Genomic DNA, 17,118 nt, shown 5'->3' with positions numbered 1-17,118 from the left:
TTGCCACGCTTCTGTACACGTGTCCCTCTACCTGGAACACCTGCTCTACCCACTTGTTGATGAACAAGGAGCTTAGAATGTTAGGGACAGTGTCCATCTGTGTCAGAGGGACAGCAGACAGGACTGGCCTTCTTCATCACTATCTAGCCCCCTCCCCACTCAGGGGCCCTACAGAGCAGCCCATGCAGGGGGCACTGAGAGTGAAGTTCACGCCCTCCCCAGCTCCCAGGTCAAGACTGCATTCTGTGGAGCACAGTACAAAGAGGTGGCCCAACTTGGCACGGCGCCACCACACTGAGCTTGGTCTGGTGGGGTGGGCCAGATGGGCAGGTCTGGGGGTGGGCACCTTGTTCTGCCGGTTCTGATTTCTTCTCCCCTGGGTTCAGGTCCGTCCCAAACTTCAATTTATGGTATTTGGCCCTAGAAGAGCAGATGATTAATGATGACAGACGCAGAGGAATAGACAGGGCCAGCCCTCAAATCAGGGGTCCCAGATCCCAGGGCCTCCCACAGTCCGCTCCCTGACCGCTAAAGATGAGCCGACCCCCACCCCCCAACCCCCACCTTTAGGAAGCCACCGTGGTGGTAGACGCACCACACACAGCATTATGCAGAACCCACTCTTCGAAGTCTGGCAGTCTGGGGTGCGACCCCAGCTCCATAAGTCCCAGAAGAAGTCCTCCCCCTCTGGAAGCTTCCCCTGTCCCCATGAGGGGACTGGGAGGGGTCAGTGAGGCAATGAGTCTTCCGTGGGGCCATCAATGCTATGAATGTTGTTACTAGTGCCGATCCTGAACTCCATCTACCGTGTCTTGTTCTGTTCCCCTGTGCTAGAACCACAGAGTACTGGGTGACGGGGAACGGAACGCCGGTTTCCAAACCTCCCCAGGCTGGAAGGCACTGCAGGCGGCCTCCGGAGCCTCCTGCCTGGGACTGACCTGGGGTGGCAGGGCTCACCTTTCCTGCTTCAGCGCGTATTCCAACATCTTGATCCGCCGCACCAGGTCCGTCTTGAGATTCTCTTGCCCTTTCCGTTCTCCCTGGAGGAAAGCCACCTGAGCCTGGGGGGGACAGAAGGGAACAGGAAGACAGCAGGGCTCAAGCTCACTGACGCGTGTCCCTCGCTCACGCAAGGACAATCAGCTCCAGCCCCCACCCCCACAATGACATGCAGCGGCCACTTCTTCAGGCGTGAACACCCTGAGCCAGGGTTCAATGGAGCAGCGACAGGGCATGCTGGATCTGTTTCCAGAGTCCCCTGCCATGTGACCCACCATGAAAGAGCTGAGGAGGAGTCCTTAACCCTTGACATTAAAATGGGTAACTTGGACCCTGCCTTTTGGGGAGAAGTCAGATAGGGGATGAAAGTGGGGGATGGAGGCACGAAGAGCTCCAGGCTCCTTCTCCCCCACCCCGAGGCAGGTGCTGTCCCCTAGGTTGCTGGTGGAGGTGGTGTCTCACTATTTCTACCAGAGCATCTGTCTCTGGGAGGCGTAGGAAGCTACTTCGGGAGCTTAGGGACAAGAGTGGGTGGCTCAGCTCAGCTCCCGCTCCAATGCAAAAGCTTTACCACCCAACCCCCACCGCGGGGACCAAGCGTCCCACTGGAGTCTGCCCAGGGTGAGCAAGACATGCCACAGACATGACCCAGGGCCCCTGCCAACCACTTCACACCGTCTGCTGGCATGGGCTACCCCAGTCTGCTCTGGTCCATCAACAGGTCTTTTGGAGACACTGGGCCAACGGCCTTCGAGGCAGGATCCTGGCCCCTGACCATGTTCCAGAAGTCCTGTGCCAAAGCCCTGAGAGCAGGGCTCAACCCTGGCTTCTCCCCAAGTGCTCCACTGTTACAGGCTGGGACAGCCTGAGCTCCAGGCCGGGCTCGGCCACTTACTTGCTGCATGATCTGAGGCAGGTCATCGGCCTTCTCTGAGCCTCCATTTCCCCTTCTAGAAAATGGGGCTCACGAGAGTGCCTGCCCCTCATGTGTTAAGTTCTTCTCAGTCCGAGGCCTAGCACAGAAGAAGGGCTAATAAATGCCAGCTCCTACCTCTCCGCATGTTTCTTCTCCCTGTCTGTTCTTCCACAACACTGAAACAGGCCCAGTTCTTTTAAGACCCAAGCCCCATCCAGCAGAGATGTCCGTGGCAGGCAGGCCTCCTGCCCCCACAGGCAGCTGCATCTTCCTGGAGCCAATCCCCAAATACCACATGCTCACTGGCGAACTTCGGTAACTCTACCAGAAGCCCCGGGTCTGGCCACAGACCCCTTTTCCAGGCCGTGCCCATTTTCAGAGCCCGGCTCCAGGACTGCAAGTTTTCCGCAGCCTCTCAGATGCACACCTGCACTCTCTCCCTCTCCTTGAGGCTCGAAGGGCCCAGAGGACCTACCTCCCCTGTAGACTTGGGAGCGTGGCACAGCTCTGTGCCTACAAGCCTCCTATGGCCTCGGCCCTGCTCTAGGGACCAGATCTCTCCCTCGGTTGGCTGAGAACTGAGCACGTGCTAATTAATGCCTGCCTCTGGCCGGGAACTCGGGAAACGGGCACTCACATACCTCTGGTGGGGGTCATACATCGATGCACCCTTCCTGGAGGGCAGTTCCGTCACATCTATAGAAATATTAAACACACACTCCCTTTGCCCTGACAGATCCACTTCCAGGGACGTAGCCTACAGGCATAAGTGCAACGTGAGCTTCCTTCCAGAAAATAAAAAGGAGCATCCCTGCCTCAATGTAAGACAAAAGTATCATGCACCCATTCACTTACAACACCAATATTTACTAAGCCCCAGCTCTGTATCAGGTACAGGTGCAGACAGAGGATACAGCACTCAGGACAGACTGCATTTTCCAGAGAGGGGTGTAGGACAAATAATGAACAGATCATTATATGTCACCAGGTATGGCGTTGGGGTGGGGGAGGGGCCCAATCTGTCCTTTGTGGGAATGGACTTTTTCCCCCTTCTGAACACCGTTTTCTCTCTACACTTTAAATCAACACATACACGCATAAATACCTAAGGCCAGACAGGCAGACTCACATGTGGTCACCACCTTAGCAGTCTGATTTTCTGTCCCTTGTGTATCATCTCACTCACCCAAAGCCACCCTGTCCAGTCCCTTTAGAAGGTGGGGGTAGAGGTGGAGAAGAAAAGGTCAATCACCAAACAGAAGCCCCAAGTTTCTACCTCCTCACTGTCCTCGCTACCCTCTGGGGCTTCCATAGTGAGCCCTGTACTTCCCAAGCACCGGAACAACCTGCTGAACACCCACGTTCATTCAACATCCCGCACTGGTGACTGCCTAGACAGCCCGATCCCGCATGAGCCACTGGAGAGTCACGGAGAAGACGACTGGTTCCTGGCCTCAGAGCTCTCAGTGCAGTGTGGAAACAGGCAGGAGCATCCACAACCAACAAACCATGTGACTGGGCACTGCGAGGGAACAAAGGGTATTATGGGAGGAGAACACCCAACCTGCTCCTGGAGGTAAGAAGCACAGCTCAGCCAAGACCTGAAGGCTGTTAGAAGTTGGCCAGGGAGGGGCACCTGCCTGGCTCAGTGGGTTAAGCCTCTGCCTTTGGCTCAGGTTGCTGGAATTTTCGGGTCATGATCAGGTCATGATCTCAGGGTCCTAGGATCGAGCCCCGCATCAAGCTCTCTGCTCAGCAGGGAGTCTGCTTCCCCGGCCCCCCTGCCTGCTTGTGATCTCTTCTCTGCCAAATAAATAAATAAATAAAATCTTAAAAAAAAAAAAAAAAAAGAAGAAGAAGTTGGCCAGGGGAGTAGCATGTGCTGCAGGCAGAGGACAGAGACAAGAGCTACATGGCAGACTTACGGAACGCTAAGAAGGCCAGTACAGCCACATGAGAATGTGTAACAGGGTTAGCGAGGAAAGGCAGAGAGGCTTCTCGGGGTGTAGGACAAATAATGAACAGATCACTATACGTCACCAGGTATGGCGAGAAGGACCGAGAAAGGACCACAGACCAAGTAGGAGTTTGAAAGTTGTCCTCAGAGCATAGGGGAAGCCGCGGAAAGGTTTTAAGCAAAGGAGAGATGTAGTCAGTGCATGTTCCAGGGACAATTGCAGCTATACTGCCGAGAACTGATGGCTGGGGGGTTGCTAAAGTCCAGTCCAGGAGGCAGTCCCGGAAATCCCAGGGAGAACTGACAGTGGCCCAGACCAGGAAGGGGGGCTGGGTTAGTGGATTTGCAGTAATAAGGAGGCAGGACTGATAAGACAGGTGACTCAATCTGTGGGGAGAAGAAAGAGAAGGCAGGAACACACCAGGCCCTCAGACTTGCTGGGCCTGGCCCCTTAATCTCCCTGCTATCACCACAGCAAGCCCCGATCTCCCTTCTAATTATGGTGCGGGAACCTGACTCAGCCGGCTCTGCTCTGTTGTCCCCTTTCCAGCTCCCCTGGCAAAGGGAGAAATGAAAATCAGAAACATGTGGCTCAAGTGAACCAACTGGGAGGAATCCCACAGAGAGGGGAAGTGTTGGCGGCCAGTTCCTCCTACCTCCGAAAATGCCAGCAGCCGGCGCTGCCTCATCTCTGAGTGCAATGGTGGGCTGGCAGGTAAGCCCAGGATCTGGAAGTTCTCCACCCACCATATCCACCCACCACCACTCCCCGGGGCCAGAATGTTAGAACACACACACCCCGGGGGGACTGTGCCCAGACGCAGCTGCGGCCTCCCTGCGGCTGCTCCCTCTCTACAGCCAGGAAGCACTGGAAAGGCTTCCCGAGGACCCAAAGGGTCTCAGTCCTCCCAGGCGCAGACGGATGCCTCTCCCTATCTTACTGTGGACCCTTCCGTCCTGGCCGCCAGTCCTGTGTGTTTCTCTTCGGGACCACCCAGCCCTGTATCTCCTACGCTCCTTCTCCAGCGGCTCCTGGCAGGGATTCCTGCCCCCCAAATCCCTCAGAGCCCCTGGGGAGGCTGGCAGTAAGGGAGGGACCGGCCCCACACCTGCTCTGCCCCCACCTCGCTCCCTACATCCCCCATCACTGCTTCTCCAGGAATGTCCAGTTGAGATTCCCCTGAGAGGGTCCCCCATCCTTGGGGAGCTCCCCTCCCCAAAAGGGCCTCCAATCTATAAACTATATAGGGTTTGCGCGTGACCTTTCATGTTTATCCTGTGTTGTTTTACCTTAAACGTATAGCGTGCATATCTTTGAAATCAGAAATATATATGACCTTAATTTACGTTTTCATTAAAATATCTTATGCTTACATCCAAATAATCACGGGGCTTCAAGCAGAGCCACACAATCGAATTACTCCCCTAGGGTGCGAGTGTGCCCAGTTCTCTGCAGGCTCTCGTGCAGACCAGCCGCCTCTGTTAGCCTCAAAGCTTCTGAAGGGCAGAAACCTCTCTGCCTGCTTCTCAGAATCTCCCATCCCACAAAGTCCTGCTTATTGTCGATGGCATCTGAGCCACCTCCTTGCTCTGATATCTGGGTACCTCCTGGCAGGACCTCATGAGGGGCTGCCTTCCCTGCCACGCCACGCCACGCCCTCACCCAGCGCACCACCGGCGCAACATGTCCTGTGCCAGGAGCAGCCGGACTCAGCCATCTGGAGAAGACACATTCAGGGTTCCTCGCAAAGGTCTGACACGGGCCAAGCCTGCAAGGATCTCACAAGAGGAGTCACACCTCTGTTAAGCGGTGAGTGTTCAAACAGAGGTGTGTCAAATGAGGTGCCCCGGAAGGGGGTGTGTGGAACCGTGGGGGCACCCTGCACCGACCTCCGTTTCATGAGCACAGCTGTTCTACCCTCCCGCCCCCCCAGGCCGCTTTACACTCACAGGGGAATATACAGACGTTCACTGCAGCCATTTCTGACAGGGGTGGAGGGGGGCAGGGAGGGGAGTCTGGAAAGAAGCTTAAAGTCTGTCACCAAGGGTCAACCAAGGGAGCTGCGGTATAAACATCCAGGGGAGTATAGTTATCAAAATAGTACAAAAGCGGGACACCTGGGTGGCTCAGTTGGTTAAGCAGCTGCCTTCGGCTCAGGTCATGATCCCAGCGTCCTGGGATCGAATCCCACATCGGGCTCCTTGCTCGGCAGGGAGCCTGCTTCTCCCTCTGCCTCTGCTGCCACTCTGTCTGCCTGTGCTCGCTTGTTCTCCCTCTCTCTCTGATAAATAAATAAAATCTTAAAAAAAAAAAATAGTACGAAAGCTCTCGGTGCCGACAGGAAAGGAACGCCAAGACACAGGTATGTGAAAGAAGTTGCAACATGATTTGTATGTGACCTCATGTTTTACACACACAGAGCTGAACCCCTTTTCTAGCAGGAACGGTTGCAGAGATGAGCAGAAAAAGGACGGAGGGGTGGCTTTCTCTTTTCACTCATATATACATAAAGACACAGACACACAGACACACACACACACACACCTGTGAGACCTCTGTGTTCTTACTAATGTGACAGGACAAAAGGAAACAGCAGTACACAGTAAGTGATGCTGCAGCCGAGACCGGGAGAGCCTAAGCAGGCACTCTCCGCAAGCTCCTCTTTAACTCCAAGAAGAGCCACTGGGTGAGGGCAAAAACACACAGCTCTTCTCTTTTCAATCTCAAGGACAACAAGGTGGTACGGTGAGTGCTGTAGGGGGCACTGGTGTGAAATCCCAGAGACCCAGGATTCCATCCCAGTTTTGCTGACGACTGCTTACATGATCCTGAGGAGGCCACCAGGCTACATGTTCCTCGTCTGCACTGGGCAGTAAGGAGGTACAGAGAATGGGCTTCTAAAAGCCCACAGACCAGCCCTGCCGCTCACAGGCTGGGATCCTAGCTCAGTCCCAGCCTGACTCTCCCTCAGAGCCTCCCTTTCCTCTCGGACTCTTTGAGTTCTGCCTTCGGCTCAGGTCATGGTCTCAGGGTCCTGGGATCAAGCCCCGCATCGGGCTCTCTGCTCAGCAGGGAACCTGCTTCCCCCCTCTCTCTCTGCCTGCCTCTCTGCCTACTTGTATCATTCTCTGTCAAATAAATAAAATCTTAAAAAAAAAAAAAAAAAAAACAAGGGACAGGGACAAGGAAGAGGACCACCTCGCTCCCAGAATGTTGCAAGAATGAAATGATACCATGTATCTAAAGTGCTACACACAGTGCCTGGCACCTCCTTTGTGTCCAAACGAACAGCAGCTGCCAGCGTTACTGCTGAGTGAGGGCAAGGACACCTGCCCGGTCTCCATAATGGGGTCCTGGGATCAAGCGAGATGGATGCTGGGAAAGAGCGCCAGAAACAGAGTTGAACACAAAAGTGAGGGGTGCTTATGTAAGGATTCCTCTCCCACCTCAAAGCCAACTCTCATCTACTACACAGCTAAGATCCCTATTTTTGGAGGGGGGAGAAATGTAGAATGCTCTCTTCATTCATCCTGTGGACAAAACTCTAATCAGTTCTTTATATGGGGTCCCCATATCAACTGGACAGGAAACCATGAACCAGAAGGGGAAAACTGGGCTGCTAAAAGTAGATACTGGCTTCTGCTAATTATATCCCAGCTCAGGAACCCTCAGTCCTGATGGCCCATCCATGGATCCCCTCAAATCCTCCCAGCTCTGATGCCCCATCCTCCAGACACTCGGCAAACAGACCCACACTTCTCAAGGTCACGAAACCAAGCCCAAACCCAGCCCAACTCCTCAGGCTCTAATAAACATCATCCCAGGGCACACTCCTCTCCCACGCTACTCCACAAACCATGGGGTCCTTTCCCAGAAACTTCCACAAACACATTCTCCTCCCAGAATCCTTCTGAAATGCTTCTTCAATGCTGTTTGCCTGCTCCGCAAAACCCTCTCCCTGCCACCCTCCAGGAACATCCCTCCAAGTCCTCCTGTCCCAGGTCCCTTTATCTCCATGTTGGACGCCACAGCACTACAGGGTTCTCCACCTGACATCCTCTAAACACCTCCCATCTCAAGACCATAGCCTGCCCCCCCACCCCCTCCGCACCACTCCTCCACACCCCCCAAACTGCAGTTTCGGCTCTGCAGCTCTTCCATACAGGCTCCTAGAGCAAGTCCTGGCCCTGTCCACGCTTCCACCCCCGGGACACCCCACCCTACACCCGATAGCCACACATGCCGGCCTCCCCAAAGTTTCCTCTTAGAGGAGAGGGCATACATCTTCCTCCTGGGAACCCGCCCCCGCCCTCTTCTCATCCCGAGTCCTCATATAACAGCCATCTTTCAATCCCCCCCACCTCCTTACCCCGTCCAAACGCTCCGAAACACACCCGGTCCCAGGCTCCCTGACTTCCTCTCTCCACTCAGGCCAGTTCCCCGCTCGACTCACTCTCGCTCTCGGCGGCTCCCAAGTTTCCCCGACGCCCCCCCTCTCCCACCCGAAGCCCATCAGGTTCCACCTCCAACCCTCACCTGGTCTGGGACGGGGTTGGGAGGCCAGCGGTACCTTTCAGGCTTTTGCTCACTCCCAACAAGAGCCCCCCCACCCCGAGTCCTCCCACCACTCTCTGCTGAGTTCTCCTGGGCTCCCTTCAGGGCCCGAGGTCCTCTCCAGGGAACCCGTCTGCCGGTCCGCTCACTCCCACTCCAGCTCCTAGCCGGTTCCGCTCCCCTGCGCCCCTCCTCTCGGCCGGCCCCGGTCGGACTCTCCAGCCCCGGGGTCTTCCTCCCACCTCCAGCCGCCGGGTGCCCTCAGGACCCCCCTCGGACGGCCCCTCACTCCGTCTCCGGGCCGGTCGCGGTCCCCTCCCGCCCCCCCGGCCGTCCCGGCGGCCATTGCTCCAAGATGGCGGCGGCGGCGGCGGCGGGTGAGGCCGGGCCGGGCCGGGCGGGGGGTCGGGGGTCCCGGGGCGGCGCTCACCTGCAACTCGGCGCGCTCGGCCTCCCAGCGTGCCTTCTCCGCTTCGAAGCGCGCCCACTCGTGCTGGATAAAGTGCAGGATCCCGGGCAGGCTCAGGGGCTCAGGCCCCGCCGTAGGCCCGGGGCTGCCTCCGCCGCCACCTCCCTTACCAGCCGGGCCGGGCCCCGGGGCAGGGGCAGCGGGCGGGGCCGCCCCCGTCGGGCCGGGGCCCGCGCCGGAGCCCAGCGGGCGGCAGGAGGAGGCGGCGGCGGCGACCGCGGCTGCCGCTCGCTCCTCCATCATGGAGGCCCCGGGGCCGGCCCGCGCGCCCGCTGTGCCTCGCGCGCCTGCGCGGCCGTACCAACGGCACCCCCCCCACACACCGCCCCGCACCGCCCGCGCGCGCGCTCGGCGGGGGCCGGGGGGGGGCGGATGATGGGAACGAGGCCGTGCGCGCGCCTCGCCCACCCGGGTCGACCCCAAAAGCGCGCGCGCGCCTGCGGGTGGGCGGGAAGGGGCGGGGCGGAGACACGCGCCCCGAGGAGGGCTAACCGAGACCCAGGCGGAGCGCTGGGGTCGCGCCTGGGAAGAGCGGGACTTTGGGAGGAGCCGCTTTCTGCCCCTCTTCCTGCTTCGCCCCAAAGAAAAATACTAACTCCCTCCAGACCCAAATGTCACTCTCCTTGACACTGTTCCTCCGAGAGAAAGGGCGACCACCAGGGGTGGTCTCAGCAACGGCCCCATCCTCTCCCGTTTCCTGGCCCAGGTCGGTAGTCAGGGTAACCCTTTCCCAGCCTGGAACCCTCCCTCTTTGTGGTTATGGAGCCCCAAACCTCTCCTGTCCCTGCACCAGGAGGAGGTTGCTAAGGTAACTTAAGTCCCTCGTGGTCCTTCTGCCCCAACCTTCATCTGGTTACTATGGCAACCTCACCTAGCACTCAGGTAGAAAGGACCCCAGCCCCAAGGACACTGATTGCTGAGAGAACATCTCTTTCCCAACCCCTCCTCCTAGCCACCCAGCTGGCATTACCATGGTAACCATTCCCCCACCTTTCTCATCGTGGGAGGTCCATGGACCAAGCCAACCAGGTGTTTTTATTTAGAGAAGATGCTCTGCTGAGGAGCCGTTGCTATGGTTACAGGGCCTGGACCAGGAGGTAGAAACAGGCAAGGCCAACCCCTGGTTGCTATGGTAACCAGGGACATACAAGGATAGTGCCCTTTCCCGGCCTTTCCCGGGTCCCTAAAAACCAGGCCCACGAAGATAGGGGACAATTTTAAGATTGTGTCTCAGGATGGAGTGGGTCTAGGGAAGGGGTTTTTACAGTAATGGCTTTGGTCACTTCTAACCCCACCTTTCTGGGCACATATATAAGAAGGGATGGTTTTAGGCTGCTGGGATAACTGACATCCTTCCCACCCATTCCTGAGATACCCCAGGTGGGGCCCGAGCTCATGGAACTTCAAAGAGAAAGGATTCTCTGACCTTCTCATTGCCACTTTTGCAGACAAGGTGAAATCGTACTCTGCTATGCAAAATTGGCTGATTTGGGGTTTTCTGGTTCTCGTTCCCTCAGCAGTGCAGCTGAACTGGGCTGGAGCCGCCCACCCCGAGCTCCCGCAGCAACCTAGGAGGTAAGAAGTTCCTGAGTGTCACCAATGCTGCTGTGGAAACTGCCCTTCCCCCCGTATCACTCATTTTCTTTGCCTGTCACATTCCCATTCCACAGATGGGGCAGCCGAGGCTCAGTCCAGAGCAGAGCTCAGGCCAGGTGAACCTAGGCCAAAAGGGAACCTGAGTCTACTTACATTGTTTTCTGGGGAATGGAGAGACAAAGTCTCAGCTTGACTGTCCTCTCCTCCCTGGACCACCTTTTCTCTCTCATACCCCCTGCCGGTTTCCTGACCCATCTGTAAGTTCTGTGTGTGGTTTTTGTCTTCCCATCTCTGGAGGGCCTGCCAAGTGACTGCTTCGATCTTTCCCTGTTCCCAGAACACGGTCTGGCGCAGAGAGTCCTCACTAGGTATCTTGTCTGTTGAGTTAATGGGTGAATTAATTCAGTAATTTGCCATATTCAGCTTTGAAAAACACCTGTCAGGTTGGGGCTGCAGAATGCTCAGTGAAGGTGGACAGTAAGCTAGGCAGTCTTGAGTGGACCTAAGAGAGAGCAGAGCTTCCTGGTTGAAAACATGACTCTGGAGCCAGGGTTGTGGGTCAAATCCTGAGTCCACCATTTCCCAGCTGTGTGACCTTGAATGAGTGCCTTCACTTCTCTGTGCTGCTTTGTCCTCATTTTTTAAATGTAATCAGAACATAAAAACGAAACAAGGTAATTTAAGTGCTTAGAAAAGGATCTGGCCCTATGGTGAGCAGCTAGAATTGTTGATACTATCATCATACTGCGATTCAGAGAAACACAGACATTCAGACCTTCAGAACCATCGTTTAAAACCCTTTGCCTCGATAAAGGAGTTTTGAGCCCTTATAGTTGGGGAAGCCAAGACCAACCGCGTCAGGGTACTAGGTGATTCCTTGCTCTTTCTTCTCTGGTCCCCTGCCCTGCTGGTCTGGCTGCCACACCCACTGGTCTCCGAGGCCCTGATTTCTGTCCTCTGTCCTGCCGGGCTCCTCGTGGCCCAGAGGCAGTCAGATGGAACATGCCGAGCACCAGGGCCTGGGAGGTAGAGACCGGGGTTTTCCCTCCATCCTTTCTGTCCCTGAGCTACAGTTTCCCCATCTGAACACCCAGAGTCAGTCGTTTGTGCCACACACATTTATTGAGCACCTAGTGCGTGCTGGGCACTGAGCTGTGCCCTGAGCGCACAGCAGGCAACAAAAGAGTAAGTCAAATCTACGAGCTAACAACTAGGGGAGAAAAACGCAGGGATGAGGCACAGGAAATACGTGGATGATAGGGAGATAGGTTTTGAAAGAGAGTAGCCAAAGAAAGGGCTTCCTGGACAGGTAACATCAGAGCAGAGATGCAAGGGTCACGAGGGAGGATCCATGCAGATGCCTTGGGGACAGCGTCCAGACAGAGGGCATCGCCAGTGCTTTGGCTGCTGTGCCCTGGGAGAATTTGAAGACTAGTGTTTGGCCAGCATGGCTGGAGCTGACAGTGGGAGAGACTGGGACCACATGGGGCCTTATGGGCCCGGGTGAAGACTTTGGCTTTTCCTTTGAGTTGTAAGCCACAGAAGGTTCGAGCAGGTGCAGGACAGAATCTAATTTGAGTTTTCACACGATCCCTCTGGGTGCCAAGTGGGGAACAGCCGTGGGGAGATAGGGGAATGAGGGCAGAGAAGGAAAAGGGTCTCTACAGAGTCTTTAGAAGATTCTAGAACCATCAGTGGTCTCTCCGGGGCTTCTGCGTACATAAGCTCTAAGAGTCTAAGGTTTTTAAGACCTTGAAGATTCTATGATTCCAAAGGTTCCCCCCATCACCCCCGCCATGCCCGCCTGCCTGCACAGTAATGTGAGGTCAGGGTTGTTGTCTGTTGCTGTGTGCTGTGTGTCTGCTGCTGGGTCCCCAATGCCTAGAACAGTGCCAGGAGTATTGTAGGAGTTCCACAGAGAGGGAAAAACTGAAGGAAGGAAGAATCAATCTAAGGTCCAGATGGTGATTCCAAGGTTTTAAAGATTAAGAAGTTGCTCTTAAAGTGCAACTCAGATTCTTAAATGCCAACCGAGCTGGGTCACAGGAGGGCAGGCAGGCCTGGGATGGGTGAAGAGGGGGAGGAGGGCATTCCTGGTAGGAAAGAGAGGGGAGAGAGGAGGCAGGAAGACCCGGGGCCTTGAGCCACAGTACAATTTGGCTTCAGGAGCCTGAGGCCTTATAGACTCTGAGAACCCTGACCTGGGGGATCAGTTTTCCATCAAGTGCACTTTCAGTGCCCACCTGTGTGCCGGGAACACAGAGATGACTGAAGAAGCCCTGGCTTTACCCTCCCAGGTCTCAGTCTCGTGGAGCAGACACACCCATCACTGGATGGTTCCCAGCAGAATGCGCAGAGCTGGGATGGGGAGCCCAGAGCCTTCAAGATTATCGCCCAGCTTGGGGTTCAGGGAGGGCTTCCTGCAGGAGGAGGCATCAGAGCTGAGGCCTAAAAGCGGAGGCAGGAGTTCTGCAGGGGAAAAGAGGCATGGGGAGAAGGGGTGTTCGAGAAGAGCATCTTCTAAGCAGAAAGAACAGAATATACAAAGGCATCTGTGGGAGGAAAAGTCCAAGGTGGCTTAGGCCGAGTTTGGCACATGGCAGGAGGTGGAACTGGACTGGTGCACCAGCAAGAGACCCAGGGTCCTCCCAGGCCTGGTGGGATGTTATAAGAAACTGAAACTTTTTCCTCAGGGTACTGGGTAGCCATGGCAGGTGCTGAGCAGGGAAGGAGAGGTCAGGTTTGTGCTTTATGAAGATCCCTCTGGCTACCATGAGCAGCCGACTTGGTCGGGAGACCAGGGGAGGCTGAGCAGGGATCTGGGTGGACCAGGATTGAAGGCGAGATTGGCTGGGTCTCTGATGTCCCCCTTTATTGGAGGAGTAGAACCCTCCGGAAATCCTTCATGGAGAAACTTTTGAGTATTTGCTCAGAGCCCAACACCTCCTGTGCTGGAGACCAGCGGGAGCTTGGCGTTGCGTTGGGGAACTGGGAGACAGCGCCCTCTGGAGGTTGCTTAGGAGTGCAGCAGGTGAATTCAGGGCCGGGGTGTGTCCTCCGGTCCACAGTCGCTTATCAGAAGAGGCTTAAAAAAAAAAATCATTATTTTATTTTTATCTTTTAATTTCTTATTTGATAGGATGTGGCATTCAAAGTATTTATATTTTTTAATTTCAGGTTTTTAGTTCAATTCTAGTTAGTTAACACATGATAAAATTGCCTTGTTTTTTGTTTTTTTAATTAGTGGTCAAGATTAAAAATTGGGATAGTTGTGATTTAAGAAAACACTTCTAGCTTCTCTTGCAAAACCAAAACGACCTGGCTGACCAGTGGGAAGGAGACAGCCAGATGGTCCAGGGTTTGAGGAAGTGAAAAGAGGACAGTGGGGGAGGGGCTTGGTGGGCCAATGCTGAGGCCAGCATCTTCGTTCCTCCCCTCCCCCCACCCACCCACCCCCACCCCAGCCAGAGTGTGAGAGGACAGGAGAGACAGATGGGGGAGGGGGGGGCTTCCTGGAGGAGGGAATGGTGGAGCAGAAGGTGCGGGGCCTGGAAATGGAGTGGGACATTTGTAACTGAATCCAAACCTGAATGAGAAGTTGCCAAAGAAAAGGATAAAGATTAGATGCAGTTGAACAAGGAAGGAGGGAGGGCGAATCATTTGGTAAAAACCTTGCTAAGCACCAGGCTCTGTGCTGGGGGGGGAACTAGGGACCCAGCAGTGACTGAAACAAGCTCAGAACCTGCCCAGTGGGAGGATACAGACCTGTTCCCACGCAGTAATAGCACAGAGTGGTGGGCTGGGGTGGGAGAAGCCAAGGAGCTGAGGGACCCCAGAGGGGTTGGATGGAAGGTCGGAGAGCGCTTCCTGGAGGAGGGGAAGTCAGAGCTGAAACCAAATAGAGAAAGAGCTGGGATAGAAGGGCAGCACTAGCGATGGGGGTGTTGAGGGGTAGGAGGCTTCTGGCAACCGCCTCCAGCCTCCCCTTTCGTTCCCCCCTCCCCAGGATGCCCCGGAAGCCCAGCTAGGGCCCGACTTTGGCCCCATGCGTCTCACCCGCTGCCAGGCTGCCCTGGCAGCCGCCATCACCCTCAACCTCCTGGTCCTCTTCTATGTCTCATGGCTGCAGCACCAGCCCAGGAACTCCCGGGCCCGGAGTCCCCGCCGTGGAGTGGCTGCCGGCCCCCGTGTCACCATCCTGGTGCGGGAGTTCGAGGCCTTTGACAACGCGGTGCCTGAGCTGGTGGACTCCTTCTTGCAACAAGACGCCGCCCAGCCCGTGGTGGTGGCCGCGGACACACTCCCCTACCCGCCCCTGGCCCTTCCCCGGGTTCCCAACGTTCGCCTGGCGCTGCTCCAGCCGGCCCTGGACCGGCCCGCCGCGGCCTCGCGCCCCGAGACCTACGTGACCACCGAGTTCGTGGCCCTCGTGCCTGACGGGGCGAGGGCTGAGGCTCCGGGTCAACTGGAGCGCATGGTGGAGGTGCTCCGGGCAGGAGGGGCACGCCTGGTGGCCGCCCCTGTCGCCTCAGCAAACCCTGCCCGGTGCCTGGCCCTGAACGTCAGCCTGCGGGAGTGGACTGCCCGCTACGGCCCCGCGCCCTCCGCGCCCCGCTGTGACGCCCTGGACGGAGACGCGGTGGTGCTCCTGCGCGCCCGCGACCTCTTCAACCTGTCGGCTCCTCTGGCCCGGCCGCTGGGCACCGGCCTCTTCCTGCAGACGGCCTTGCGGGGCTGGGCGGTGCAGCTACTCGACCTGCCGTTCGGCGTGGCGCGCCAGCCACCCCTGGCCACGGCCCACGCGCGCTGGAAGGCAGAGCGCGAGGGGCGCGCGCGGCGGGCAGCACTGCTGCGCTCGCTGGGCATCCGCCTGGTAAGCGGGGAGGGCGGGCGCCTCGAGTGGTTCGGTTGCAGCAAGGAAACCCCGCGCTGCTTCGGGACGGTGGTGGGTGACACACCGGCCTACCTCTATGAGGAGCGCTGGACGCCCCCGTGCTGCCTGCGCGCTCTGCGGGAGACCGCCCGCTATGTGGTGGGCGTGCTGGAGGCGGCCGGTGTGCGGTACTGGCTGGAGGGCGGCTCGCTGCTCGGGGCCGCCCGCCACGGGGACATCATCCCGTGGGACTACGATGTGGACCTGGGCATCTACCTGGAGGACGTGGGCAACTGCGAGCAGCTGCGGGGGGCTGAGGCGGGCTCCGTGGTGGACGAGCGTGGCTTCGTGTGGGAGAAGGCCGTAGAGGGCGACTTCTTCCGTGTGCAGTACAGTGAGAGCAACCATCTGCACGTGGACCTTTGGCCCTTCTACCCCCGCAATGGAGTCATGACCAAGGACACATGGCTGGATCACCGGCAAGATGTCGAGTTCCCTGAACACTTCCTGCAGCCTCTCGTGCCCCTGTCCTTTGCTGGCTTCGTGGCGCAAGCACCTAACAACTACCGTCGCTTCCTGGAGCTCAAGTTCGGCCCCGGGGTCATCGAGAACCCAGAGTACCCCAACCCGTCCCTCCTGCGTTTGGCAGGAAGTGGCTGAAGTTCCTACGTCCGCCCCGGGGGGGTCTGGAGAAAACTCGGGCCGGGGAGTGGGGAGTGGGGGCTGGGGGGGACCTGGCCTTGGCTATGGTGCTGCTGGCATTTGGTGGGCGGGTCGGGGATGCGGAGCTGCGGGGCAAGGCCCAGCACCGTCCTACACTTGGAAGACATGCCCCGACCAAGATTTCCGAGAGCTTGGGTTTATTTGGAGCACAGACAGTTTTGTAAAGAGGAAAATGTGTACGTTCTGCGCCCGGACTGCCGCGATTATAACCCCAGCTCTGCCACTTCCTAATTAGGCGGGCCGGGTGAGTGTCCAGTTTCTCCAGGATTCAGGGAGTGTCCTCGCAGCGTCCCAAAAGCCCACAGGACGCTTGGTTGCTGGAGCTGATTCCGCCACGAGAGGGCGCCTCTGTCCTAGTCTGGGGTCCAAGGCCCAGTCAAGCACCTAACAACTACCCTTCCCGGAGCTTCCCTAACTTGAACCTTTTGGTCTCTCCAATCCCCTGTATCTGGCGGGACAGGATGACTGTCTCCCTTCTTCCAGAATGTGACCTCCTGGCCTCCTGCGAGCGCCCTGTGAATTGCATGCTGCTCTTAACCACATCTTGCAGAGGAGGAAACGGGTTCAGCCTTGACCTGCCGCAGTGGGTAACCAAGCTCTGGATGCCAGAGCCACTCCACATTAACTGCGTTACCTCCCGTTTCAGCGCTCCGCACCTGGTAGCCCACTTGCGCGGCGGGATGAACAGCAATCAGAGCTCGAGTTACTCAGCTCATATGGTGTGCGCGGCATCCTTCTCAGTGCTGGATGCGGAGAGACTGCTCCATCTCTCACCTCAACCCTCTGAGGCCACACTGAGACCAGAATGGCAGAGTCGCCCAAGGTCAGACAGCTTAGAAAGCAACAGACCAGGGACTTGAACCCCAGCGGTCAGGCTGGAGCGCACACTGAATTTGGCTGCTGTGCCCCCTCTCTAGTTATGCTACATAAGAGGGGGGTCCCCAGGAGTCTGCATCCCTTAGCTGGTGAAGCCATGGTGGCCTTCCTCCTATGCTCATGCACCCAAGATTAAATGCCATTTGAGCAAGTA

General features: G+C 57.0%; 2 protein-coding genes across 7 annotated transcripts in view; one reads left to right on the top strand and one right to left on the bottom strand.

Annotated features, from left to right (window-relative positions):
* The window catches only part of STRN4 (striatin 4), a 25,325-nt gene extending 16,143 nt beyond the window's left edge, over positions 1-9,182 (bottom strand). The window contains exons 1-4 of one of the 3 annotated variants that reach the window (XM_045077136.1): positions 8,858-8,991; positions 1,895-2,012; positions 958-1,061; positions 347-420 (exon numbers count right to left, since the gene is read on the bottom strand). In XM_045077136.1, the coding sequence (XP_044933071.1) occupies positions 347-420; positions 958-1,061; positions 1,895-1,903 (187 nt within the window). In that variant the 5' untranslated portion in view covers positions 1,904-2,012; positions 8,858-8,991. Of the gene's footprint in view, positions 1-346; positions 421-957; positions 1,062-1,894; positions 2,013-8,857 lie in introns of all 3 variants that reach the window. The other 2 variants (XM_045077134.1, XM_045077135.1) reach the window with 2 other exon arrangements.
* On the top strand, positions 8,755-17,118 carry LOC101672499 (fukutin related protein). Of its 4 annotated transcripts, none has more exons than XM_045077137.1 (3): positions 8,755-8,804; positions 10,414-10,471; positions 14,499-17,118. In XM_045077137.1, the coding sequence occupies exon 3, from the start codon at positions 14,538-14,540 to the stop codon at positions 16,023-16,025; it is 1,488 nt and encodes a 495-aa protein (XP_044933072.1). In that variant the 5' UTR covers positions 8,755-8,804; positions 10,414-10,471; positions 14,499-14,537; the 3' UTR covers positions 16,026-17,118. The 4 variants fall into 4 exon arrangements, with proteins under 4 accessions (XP_044933072.1, XP_044933073.1, XP_044933074.1 ...); XM_045077138.1 differs by having other exon boundaries at positions 8,787-8,804; positions 10,345-10,471; XM_045077139.1 differs by lacking the exon at positions 8,755-8,804 and adding an exon at positions 9,306-9,602.

Source organism: Mustela putorius, unplaced genomic scaffold (assembly GCF_011764305.1).
Source record: "Mustela putorius furo isolate JIRA1106 unplaced genomic scaffold, ASM1176430v1.1 tig00000196_pilon_pilon_pilon, whole genome shotgun sequence".
In the NCBI taxonomy this organism is placed as follows: Eukaryota; Metazoa; Chordata; class Mammalia; order Carnivora; family Mustelidae; genus Mustela; species Mustela putorius.
Note: the sequence above shows the minus strand (reverse complement) of the source record. Positions and strands in the feature narration are given on the sequence as shown.